The sequence below is a fragment of the Leptonychotes weddellii genome, chromosome 1 (assembly GCF_054177405.1).
Source record: "Leptonychotes weddellii isolate Sample4059 chromosome 1, ASM5417740v2, whole genome shotgun sequence".
NCBI classification, from domain to species: domain Eukaryota; kingdom Metazoa; phylum Chordata; class Mammalia; order Carnivora; family Phocidae; genus Leptonychotes; species Leptonychotes weddellii.
Window position 1 is genome coordinate 126,977,619 of NC_138369.1, and position 12,179 is coordinate 126,989,797.

Sequence of the window (12,179 nt, forward strand, 5' to 3'; positions counted from 1 at the left end):
CTGCCTCTGGGAGCACCAATGAGAAAGGCTCCCTTGTAAGGCTCAAGGTTTCGCTTCTTTTGACTTCTTTCTCATGCCTTTGCTTTTCTGCCTGGGTGCTGTGTGGGTGATAGACACTGTAGACAAGCAGTCTGTGAAAGGAGGGGCGTCAGGGCCAGCATGGGCCAAAGGGTGACCTCGGGAGTTTGTAGGTGTCTGACTTGTTTATTGTTCCTCTCTCATTCCTGCAATTTCCTGTTATGACCTCTGTTTGAGTTGAATGGTGTATCTCAAAAAGATAGATTATAGTCCTAACCCTAGGTTCTTGTGGATGTGGCCTTATTTGGGAAGAGGGTCTTTACAGGTGTAATCAAGTGAAGATGAGGTCATACTGAATTCGGGTGGGTCCTAATGCAATAACATGTGTTTTTATAAGATACAAATTTGGACACAAACAGAAAAAACACGGGGCGGGGGGGTGGGGAGCATCATGTGAGGACAGAGGCAGAGATTCTATAAGTTAAGGAATGCAGGGATTGCTGGCTAGTGCCCGAGGCTAAGAGGCAAGGAAGGATGCTTCTTTATTTTGGCCTCCGGAATTGTGAGAGAAAAATTTCTGTTGTTGTAAGCCACCTGTTTATGGTAATTTGTTGTGGTGGCCCTAGGAAACCAATACAGCCTCCTGCAATCTCAGGACTGGCAGGGAATTTGCTCAGCTCACAAACTGGGAGGCCAGGGCCCAGAGAGGGGCAACATCTGGGACCCTCAGTGAGTCAGGATGGGGATGTGGGTGTCTGAGCTCTGGCTCTGATCACGGCAAGACCCTGCTCAAATGCCCAATGACTCACCACAGCTTGGGAAATGCCTCTACCTGCCATTTAAGGCCCCCGAAAGTCAGGCCCCAACCTGACTCACACACAAAGAGCTAGGCTATGGTGGTGTTAGGCCAGTTTCTTAACTCCTCCAAGCCTCAGTCTTCTCCCTCTAGTGAAGAGAACATCACGGACCTCACCACACTCTTCTGAGGATGAAACATCTGGAAGGATCCAAAGCATTTAACACAGTGGCTGACACCTAGTAGGTGCTCAGTATGCTTGAATTCCCTGCTTTTGGCCCAGTTGTTTAGTGTTCAACACTAAGCACTATGTACATGGGCCATTTTCTCCCTCTGGACTTCTCTCTCCTGTCTCTGTCCATAGCAACCTGCTTGTCGTTCAGTGGAGCATGAAGCCTACCCCCTCCCTGATGAGTGCCCTGGTATCTTCACTGTTTGACCAGAAGTTATTTTTCCCTGTGAGCCCCCAGTGCTTTGTGTAAAGCTCAGCCTGTGTTAGCTCAGATCACACTTATTTGCACCCCTACAGCACACCAGAAGTACCTCCTCGAGTTCTTTCTGAATCAACGGATTCTGGATTATAACCTCCTTAAAGGCGAGACCATGTGCATCTCCCCAGCACCTAGTGGGGAGAGGCCAGTGCCCTTAACATTTGTGATGGAATAGCTGTTACTTTGCCAGCTGATTTGCATAGGCTCACTAAAGATGTGCCAGGCCCACATGCCCAGAGAGAAGTTCCAAAACAAGAAAGAAACAAAAACACGAGTTGCATAATATCCTTTCTCAATGTGAAAACCTCCAAGCATTTACCAGGCACATTTACTTTCATTGCTACTTCTTTATGCTATTTCCTGTAAAATAAGAACTGCTACAACTCTCATTGTTTTTGAAGTGAAAGCCCCAGAGAGATTAAAGGTCACGGGGCAGAGCGGAGGAGCCCAGTGGGCCACCAGACTCTCATGGACCTGGGCGTGATCTTGACCGCTAGAGAGACCGAAGTCTCACTGCGTAAATCTCATGACAGTCATGCTTGACTCTGACCTCTTTGGTGGCAGTGACAGCCAGTAATAAGGGGACTTTCCATTAAGGGGCCCAGTGAGCGGCAGCTCAGATTGTGAGGGGAAGTGTTTGCTTGATGAGGGCTGAGCCCGCCCAGTCTACCAAATGAAGCCGTGAACCCCCCAAACATAGCCCTTCATAGAGGGAAGAGGGAGCGTGACATGCGCCTGCATATTTGTGTATTTAAAGTCTCTGGCTTGGGGCGCCTGCGTGGCTCAGTCCTTAAGTGTCTGCCTTCGGCTCAGGTCATGATCCCAGGTTCCTGGGATCGAGTCCTGCATTGGGCTCCCTGCTTGGCCGGGAGTCTGTTTCTCCCTCTCCCACTCCCCCTGCTTGTGTTCTCTCTCTAGCTGTCTCTCTCTGTCAAATAAATAAATTTAAAAAAAATTAAAAAAAAAAAGTCTCTGGCTTTATGTTTAGCTGAAGGAAGAGAGCCTTGAAATGAGATTCAGGCCACCTGGGTCCTAATCTGGGCTTGACTGTTAAATAACGATATACCCATGCATGCACTCTTGGGACCTCAGTTTCCTCATCTGTGGAATCAGGAAAGGGGGGGTGACTAGCTTGTCCTGAAGGGGGTCACTTGGGTGGCTCAGTCGGTTGAGCATCTGAACCTTGATTTTGGCTCAGGTTCTGATCTCAGGGTAGCAAGATCGAGCCCTGTATCGGGCTCCATGCTCAGCACGGAGTCTGCTTGTCCCTCTCCCTCCCCTGACTCTCTCAAATAAATAGATAAATAAAATCTTAAAAAAAAAAAAAAAAAGATTGTCCTGAAGGGCCCTTCCAGTTCTGACCGCCTGTGCTCATGATAGTCCAACTGCTGTGAAAATAAACACGGGGTTAATATTTGTTCATTGTCCAATGTTTATTGTATACTGACTTGGTGGCAGGCATTGTGCTAGGAGCTGAGGACAAAAAGATGAATTCAATATAGTTGCTGCTCTCCAAGACCTCACAGTCCAGTGAGGGAGGCAGAGTTAAAGACAATAACATTACAATAAGGAAGTTCAGAGGTAGAGATGCAAGGAGCATGGAGAAGGAGTTAGGGAGGCCTGGGCCCCTTTTCTGGACGAGATGGTCCCTGAGCTGGCTTTTTAAAAATGAGTAGGGATCAGCCAGGGGAAGTGGCAGGAGGAGGTCATTCCAGTTAGACAGAATCACTTAAGCAATGGCATGAAGACAAAAAACAGTCTCAGGCGCATGGTGAGAAGCATATTCTCCATAGCTGGAACAGGACTTAGGAGGCCAGGAGAAGTGGCGAATGAGGCTGGAGGGGTAGGCAGGTGCCAGACCTGTAAATTCCCATGTGTTATGCTCAGAAGCTGAGGCTGCAGCCCGTGATTGGTAGGAACCCACTGAGTGGTTATAATGGGGAGGGTTACAAGGTCACATCTGTGGTTTGGTATCAGTGTGGGGGGTGGGTTTGAGGGGAACAGGTTCAAAGGAAAAGAGACTTCTTTTTAAAAAAGATTTTATATACTTACTTGAGAAGGGGGTGAAGAGCAGAGGGGGAGGGAGAGGGAGGGGGCAAGAATCTTCAGCAGACCTGGTGCTGAGCATGGGGCCCCACATGGGGCTCCATCTCACGACCCTGAGATCATAACCTGAGCTCAAACCAAGAACTGGTCGCTCAACCGAATGAGCCACCCATGCGCCCCAGGGTACCTGGAGGAAAGGAGTGGGAGAAGGTATAGATGTGACTGAGTGAGTGGGTTAGTTGGGGGTTTGCACACAGTTAACATTGCTCTGACTGCCTTGGTTTTCTTGAAGAAGCTCTAGGTCCTGTGCTTGGCTCTGCTGGGGAATGGGCAGCTTTGGAAGAGTGGTGAGGACTGAGGGTTCTCACTGAGGCGAGTGGGTGAGGAAATGGAATCAGAAGAGAAGAGATGGCTGGCTGGAAGGTGTTCTGCTGCTGTAACAAATTACCATAAACTTGGTCATAAGTCAACAGAAACTTACAATTCTGCAGGCTAGAAGTCCAACACAGGTCTCGCCGGGCCAGAATTGAGGTGTCACGGGATCTCCTTCGTGGACACTCTGTGGGAGAATTTGTCCTGGCCTTTTCCAGTTTCTAGAGGCTGCCTGCATTCTTTGGTGTGTAGCCCCTCCCTCCATCTCCAAAGCCATCAGGGGAGGGTTGGGTCCTTCTCACATCACATCACTCTGACCCTCTCTCTGCCTCCTTCTTCCACTTAAAAAAAAAAAAGTCGAGTTGAGATGCATATACCATAAAATTAACCATTTTGAGGTCAACAATGAAGCGATATTTAGTGTGTTCACAATGTTGCGCAACAACCACTTCTATGTAGTTCCAAAGCATTTTCATCACCCCAAAAGGAAGCCCCATATCCATTAAGCAGTTGGTCCCCATTCTTCTCTCTCTCCAACCCCTGATAACCACCCATCTGTGCTCTGTAACTTCAGATTCACCTATTCCTTATAGTTCATATGAATGGACGCCAATGACATGTGACCTTTTATGTCTGGCTTCTCTCACTTAGCATACTGTTTTTGAGGCCCCCACCCCCACTTTGAAGGAGCCTTGGGAGGGGGAGAGGGGAAGGATAAGAGGTTAGGAAGGAATTGATAGTGGGAGGAATGAAGTGGGCCAGGGCAGGGCTCCCCGAACTTCAGGATGTATTCAACCACGGAGGAGTTTCAGCGGAGATCCTGATTTAAGGGATCCAGAAATTGGCCCAGGGGCTCCTGCTGCAGCCAGTGGGTGAGTTCACTCTGTGACGGATGTTGATGTCAATCCTGGAGGTCTTGAGGAGGTGAAAGAGTTCATATAATAGGAGTTAGAAATGAGGAGGGCTAAAGAGCCAGAGGCTGTCATCACACAGTAGGATTTTTTAAGCTGGAGAGTCCTTGAACCCCCTGAGCTCATTCCCACCTTCAGGCCTGCATGTTAGCCTCGCACAGTGCTATCCAGACCTATAGTTGTGAGTGTTCTAGTACCCACATTTAAGAGGTAAAAAGAAACAGGCCAAATTAATTTTAATAATATAGTCTACTTAACTCAACATAGCCAAAATATTATCATTCCATATATAATTATTATAAGATGATTGAGATATTTTCATTCTTCTTTTTCAAAGTCCTGAAAATCCAGTGTGTATTTCACACCTGCATCACACCTTGGTTTGGACCAACTAGATTTCAAGTGCTCAACAGCGACACGTGGCTTGTGATTTCCTTACTGGTCAGCACAGGCTAGAATGTTCCTGCATGCCTGACTCCACCTCCTTGAGATCTCTGCTCAGAGACACCTTCCCTGACCACCCACCTTCTGCTCTTAGCCCTGCTTTTTTGTGTGTGTTGAGACTTACCGCTATTTGAGATTTTATTATTTGTTTGCTTATTCTCTGCCTCCCTGTAGGATATAAATCCCATGAGGGCAAAGACCTGTTTGTCTGCTTTAATATCGTATCCCCAGCAACTACATCACATCCACCATAGACTCACAGGAAATGTTTATCGAATGACTTTGAGGATCCCAGATTAGTCATTGGTTGTCTCTGAAGCTAACATGCATTCCGTGGAGTGTTGGGGGAGGAGGCCCGAGAGGGAGGATCATGATGCAAGAAATAAGGTGGGAGAAAGCCGGCCTGGACGCTTTCTGTGAGCTCAGAGGCTGACTCTCAGATGTGAAGTCAGAGGCCGGGTTTCTTGCCTGCTGTGTCCTGGCTGTGTGTGGATTCAACCACTGCCTTATCCTGTTCTGGGAAACCAGCCCAGCGAATGGCACTTCTGCATGCCACCAGTAGATGGGGCAGCATCACACGAAAAAGCCTACGGTCTGATGCAGTTTCTGACCTGGTCCCCAACTGCCTTGGCTCATGTTGTTCTGGAACTGCCCTGTGTCTCAGGTCCGTGGTGTGGGCTCATAAATGGTGCCACCAGTTTTCCCGGCTGAAGAAACTCAGCCTCAGCTGTGACGAGGCGAGGCCGGCCCCAGAGGCCAGCCCAGGCCCAGGCCCAGCTCCAGGCCCCAGGTCCAGGCTGGCAAGAGACAGCCTGGTCCTCCTCCTCCTGGGTCTGTGAGCACCAGCACAGATACTGACTCACACGTCAGAGTGCTCACATTTGCCTAGAACCTTTCTGTCCTCCCGAGGTTGAAAACAAATTATGGAGAAGGTAGTCCAGGCGTGGCGGAGACCATTCCACAGGAGCAGCTCTATGGGCCTCCGCACCCAGAACTGATGCCCTCGCTGCCTCAGAGAAGCTGGGCCTGCCAGTGGAATCCTCCCTGCCATTGTGGTCTACGGCTTTCCCTGCTACCGTGTGATGCCCGAGGCGGTGCCCTTGCAGAAGCTGAGACCAGCCTTGGCTCCCACCACTGGTCCTTCCTTGTCTTCCCCAAACCCTTCTGAGCCTTGGACCTCCAAGCAACTTGGAAATGGTACCTGCTTGAACATGACATCTACTATCGTAGAGTTTAGACTTCGAGATTATGGACCAGCTAATGGTCACTTAACACAGGTTAATCTGGTGTGTTTTTTTACCAGACTTTTCGGTTTGGAGCAATACAGTCTACCTGATTGCCACCACAAGATTTTCCAGAAAGTTGAGCAGAAGAGGAGTTCACTTTGGCTTAAATGGCTTATTATAGTCCTGACTAGTTCATTCCAGCACAAGGCCTGGTATCCCTCCTTTAGCCCATCAGTGCAGCTGGGGGGTAAGGCATCACAGCTCTGCTCTAATGAAACCCTGGGGCAAGAGTCAGCCGTAAAAAGGCCATTCCTTCTCTCAGATACTAGGGGGGCCCAAAAAGCACCATCGGGAAACTTTCTACTCTCATTGTTATAATCATTAAACTCCATCCCAATCTGCACGTGTGCATGCATTTTCGTGTTCTATAATTCTGCTGTCCTCTATGTCCTGAAAGCCCTTTAGTTCTTCCCTGCTTGGAGAAAGCCTGCTCATTCTTCAAACATCACCTTCTGTGGAGCCTTTTCTGATTTTCCTACTCAAAACGAACCTTCTCTTCTTCCAGCTTCTCATAGTACTTTGGGTCTTTCTCAGGGCACGTAGCTCTGTCTTCCCGTTCACACGCATGTCTCATTCATTAATTCAACAATCAAGTGGTGTCTATTTGTGTACCAGGCACTGGGGGACACAGGGTGCTCTCCTAGTTTCAGTGGAAGCCCAGAGCTGGGTGCAATTTACATCCTTCATTGGACTGGGAGCTCCTTGGAGATAGGAACTGGGTCTGCTCCTGGCTCAGGGCCTGGCACCAAAAAGTACTCAGAAAAGTTACATTGAAACTCAGCACCAATGAGTCTGAGAAAATTGGGTTAGAATTCAGAAAAGGTTATTTAAATTTCAGAGAAAGGTTAAAAGTTAGCAAAGGTAGTTCTCCAGAGAATTTCCAGGAGGGGCTACGGTGGTGGTTCTGAAATCAGTGGTTTTGGCATGGAAGCCAAAGATACCCAAGATCCCCAGTGGATGGGGCCTGTGGAGTAAAGGGGTCCACTCTCCTCCTCCAGGACGAACTTGGGAGTTTGATGCAGGATCATCTGGACATTTATCACACATTCCAGCTTGAAGTTTTTTTTTTTTTGCTTTGACTGAGCAGACCATAGAGGCAAGCAGGTTGTTTTGAGGGTCCAGAAATGAGTTATCAGCCAAGGGTCAAGCTGGTCAGATGACTGAAGCTATACTGTTCAGTCAGTCAGCATAGGAGAAAAGCATAATAATGTGATCGTCATTCCTAGTGGACGGTGGCTGAGCATTATTAGACAGTGAAATAAAAAAAGGTCATTTGGATTTTTACTAGGAATTCTTATCCAAAATGTGTCAATGATGTAATAAAACTGAATGACTGACCTGCCAAAATAAAATGAGTTCTAACCACACATAAGCATTACTTAGAAATTGTATGGGTCTCAGAAAACTCTTCTCTGAGGCCTGAGAGCAGGAGGGGCTACTGCTAGGGATTAGGCGCAGGAAGCACTTTATTTATGGGCTATATACCATATTGTTCACTCCAATCACCGCATTATGTTCATCTCACTTCTCACTATTTGCTTGTCTGTGGAGAAAGGGCTCCAAGATCCTAAAAGAGAAGTCTCGCTGTTTTCCTTGCTTCTATTACCTTTAATGAAAAAAAAATTGTGAAAAAAAAAAATATTAAACAGCACCCAGTCATTCTCAGAGATCTGTCACACATGGAAAGAACCACTATTTCCCCAACCTTTTTACACAGTAAATTAGTCTAAATCCCACGTTCTACCACTTCCCCAGAAGTTCCGATGTAGACGTACATTTATTTAGTGAGTTGCAATTCAGCCCGAGGGTGGAGTGTCAGAATTCAAGTTGCTTTTCCCAAGGGGTAACCCCGGGTCTTGGCGATACCTGTAGATAAATGAGATGCTGGTAAATTTGAGATGTAATTGCGGGATTGGACTAGTTTCCCCTTTCCCTCGACAAATGGCTGCAACTAGGTCCCTTTAAGAGACCAGGGACCCGCCGGGCGTCCGAGCCCGAAACGCATCCTCTTCTCTGCTCCTCCCCTGTCCCCGAGCAGCGAATGGTTCGCGCCGGCCTATATTTACCCGAGATCTTGCTCCCCGACCGCAAGGATGTGAGGCTGGCGAGCCAGTTACCGCTCGCAGCACGGGACGGGCGCGCCGCAAGGGCGGGCAGCAGACCTCGGGGACCTCGGGAGCGGAGTCGGACACCCCCGGAGGGAAGAAATGAGGTAGCGACCGTCCCGGAGCCAACCATGCGCGCGCCCCACCCTCGGCGCCCCGCGCTGCCCCGGCCGAGCCAGCCGGGACAGTGAGCCCGCCGAGCCTGAGTCCCCGCGTCGGGCCGGAGCGAAGATGCAGTGAGCCACAGGCGGAGTGCTGCGCCGGGCCTGCCGCGGCCAGCCGGGGCAGCATCTGACTGCACTCCCGGCAAGCCGCACATTCTGGGACCAGCCCAGCCGAGGGGCTCTCGGGCTCCAACACCCCTTGGGGGCGGGAAGTACTGGCCCCTGGGCACACTCGCTATCGAGTTTCCGCGGTTTCTAGTCCCAGTCCTGGGGAGTGTGTGTTTGTGTGTGTGTGTGTGTGTGTGAGAGAGAGCGAGCGAGAGCGGTGGGCCTTTCCAGGTTCACCGAGGAGTTCCTGCATATTCTCGCCCCGTCCCGGCTGCTTTGGCTGGGGCACCCTCTGTTTGCGCGCGCGCATCTCTTTTTAACGTTCCACTCTGATTTCGTCTTTCTCTCATTTTGTTTGCCTAAGACTCTTTGCCCTCGTCCTTGCCCTGGCTGGGGTAAATCTGTGCGCGCTTTCCTCCTCCCCCCGCCCCCTCGCAGCTGAATATTTTCGTCTCTTTTAAAATTTGTACCCGTACCCCCTTCGGCGGGGTCCCTGAGCACGATACTCCCTAACCCCCTCTCTACCACTGGGCCACTCCCAGCAGAGTTTTATTTTTCTGCCTTGCCCGGGCCGAGCCCGGCCGGGGCGGGTGGCTCCGCGGGTCTTGTACCCCGCGCTCCGCCGCCGCCGCCCAGCTGCGCGGGGGCGCCCTCCGGAGATGCTGCCGTGGAAGAAGCACAAGTTCGAGCTGCTGGCCGAGGCGCCGCCACGGCAGGCGTCCAAGCCCAAGGGCTACGCGGTGAGCCTGCACTACTCGGCGCTCAGCTCGCTGGCGCGGGCGTGCCCCGAAGGCGCGCTCAGCCGGGTGGGCAGCATGTTCCGCTCCAAGCGCAAGAAGCTGCACATCACCAGCGAGGACCCCACTTACACCGTGCTCTACTTGGGCAATGCCACCACCATCCAGGCGCGCGGCGACGGCTGCACTGACCTAGCGGTGGGCAAGATCTGGAGCAAGAGCGAGGCGGGTCGTCAGGGCACCAAGATGAAGCTGACTGTGAGTGCGCAGGGTATCCGCATGGTGCACGCCGAGGAGCGCGCGCTGCGCCGCCCGGGCCACCTCTACCTGCTGCACCGCGTTACCTATTGCGTGGCAGACGCGCGGCTGCCCAAGGTCTTCGCCTGGGTATACCGGCACGAGCTCAAGCACAAGGCGGTAATGCTGCGCTGCCACGCGGTGCTGGTGTCCAAGCCCGAGAAAGCGCAGGCCATGGCCCTGCTGCTGTACCAGACGTCGGCCAACGCACTGGCGGAATTTAAACGGCTCAAGCGGAGGGACGATGCGCGTCACCAGCAGCAGGAGCTGGTGGGCGCGCACACCATCCCGCTAGTGCCGCTGCGCAAGCTGCTCCTGCACGGACCCTGCTGCTACAAGCCACCGGTGGAACGCAGCCGCAGCGCGCCCAAGCTGGGCTCCATCACCGAGGACTTGCTCGGCGAACAGCAGGAGCAGGAGCTGCAGGAGGAAGAGGAAGAGGAGCACACGGAGGGCTGCCTGGAGGAAGAGGAGGAGGAGGAGGAGGAGGAGGAGGAGGAGGACGGTGCTGAGGACGGACACCCGGCAGTGGAAGAGGCCGAGGCGCAGCGGGCGCTGGTGGTGGCTATGCACTTGGAATGCGGGGACTTGCTGGACACGCTGGAGAGTGGCCGCGAGGAGGCGCTAGGGGGCGGCGGGGTCTCCCTGGGCCCTGGGGCTGGGCCGTCGCCTCTGCTGCTGGGCAGCCCCTCCGACATGAAGGCCGAGCTGTCCCAGCTTATTAACGACCTGGGAGAGCTCAGCTTCGGCAACGACGTGCGCAGCCTGCAGGCCGACCTGCGGGTGACGCGCCTGCTGTCCGGCGAGAGCACGGGCAGCGAGAGCTCCATCGAAGGCGGGGGCCCGGACGCCACCTCTGCCACCGCCGGGGACCGGTCGGGCCCTACTGACGCCGCCAACCCAGAGGAGCCCCACTCGGGTTGAGACCTCAGCAGCCCCCTGCGCGCGCCCCTGGCGCCCCACCGTGACTCCCCACCCGTCTTTTGGACAACCCCCTTCTCCTGCCTTCCCCGCCCGCCCCCAGGAAAGGGGAAACGGGACACTTGAGGCCCAGAGTTACCCTGGCCCTCTCCTGCAGCACATTTGGCTCTGTCTGAAGCGGGGCTCAGGTTGCGCGTGGAGATGTGCGAGGGGGCAAAGTGCACGGAGGGAGAGAGAGGCCGGGCCCTGGGGGCCGGGGGTGGGGGTGGTGAGGGAAGGGCCCGCTGGTTAGCCAAGTCCTACCGGCCAGGGATGCCTGTCTGCCGGCCAGTTTCCTGTTTGTGGGGCAGCTGGGGCCTGAGGAGGAGGGGTTAATTTCCTCCCCTGACAGACCCAATAACAGGGAGCCGCCTAGCGCTGTCACTGACTTGTCATTAAAAAACATTTTTTTTTTCCTGCTCTCACAACGTTTGAGGCTGAAATGCCACCTCCTTGCCCCCAGGCTTTTTGGTGCGAGAGCTTGGGTTGTTTACCTCAGACTCAGACCCTTGAAATTCTGCCAAATTCCTCAAATAACTGTTTGGGGGGGGGTGGTGGTGGTGGTGGGGAAATGAAAAAAAGTTGCATTTTGTTTACAGTTAAAGACATCTAGTATCTTTAAAAAAGGAGTTTTCCTTTAAAAACACACACACCTCCCTCCTGCTCAAACGATCTCCCTCCATGATACTGTGTAACGTATTTGCACTGTTGTGAAGTATTTTTGACATTTTTTTTTGTACATAACTGTGTTCTCGGAGTTAAATGTTTTTATCTTTTGCTGTGCAAAAGGGACATGTAAAATGTTGTTCAGTTGTACATACAGAAATGTGTATAAAACATTTTGTTATTTTCTAAGAGTAGCACTGCTCTGGTTCTGTTTGCACGCCAGTGGGGAGAGAATAAAGAGGACAATTCACGGAACAGGTGAGCGTCTGGAAGTGCTGCTGAAAATGCTGGGGGCCATGGGGCTAGAAGAGGGCCTGGCCATCGGTGTGAGGGTGCGGTAGGACAGGGTTCGGCCTTTGCAGTGCTCGCAGGTGATTCCAGGAGAACCCGCTCTGCATAGTCCGGGGCTTTTGTTGCCATGGCTGGGGCCAGCTCTCAGCTTCTCTTTGAGTGTATCCTCCCATATTCTTCCTGCAGTAAACTGTGGGGGTGTGGACTTTTTCTGGTCTCTCAGAGTTCATTCTTGGAGATACGGGCTGAGGTTTGTTCCTCACTCCCAGACTTGTGAGGTGATTTAGGGAGGAATGACTTTCAAGGTCTTCTGGGGTTTTACCACCTTCTTCTGTGGGGTTCACCTTTTCCCTTACAAACAGCTCAAGGGGCTTTAAAGATCAACCAGAGACCTAAAGAAAGTGTACTTGGGGCTCTGTGAGTAGTGGGGCCATCTCTGTTTTTCCTGGAGGAAAATCAAGGAGAGAGGAAGGTTGGTAAGTTCTGA

The 12,179-nt window shown here is 52.0% G+C and overlaps 1 protein-coding gene across 1 annotated transcript; it reads left to right on the plus strand.

Moving 5' to 3' along the window:
• The first annotated feature begins 8,428 nt into the window (after positions 1-8,428).
• On the plus strand, positions 8,429-11,660 carry FAM43A (family with sequence similarity 43 member A). The gene has a single exon (XM_006750334.3). It carries the CDS (start codon positions 9,401-9,403, stop codon positions 10,697-10,699), a length of 1,299 nt encoding a protein of 432 aa, XP_006750397.2. The 5' UTR covers positions 8,429-9,400; the 3' UTR covers positions 10,700-11,660.
• Positions 11,661-12,179: the final 519 nt, after the last annotated feature.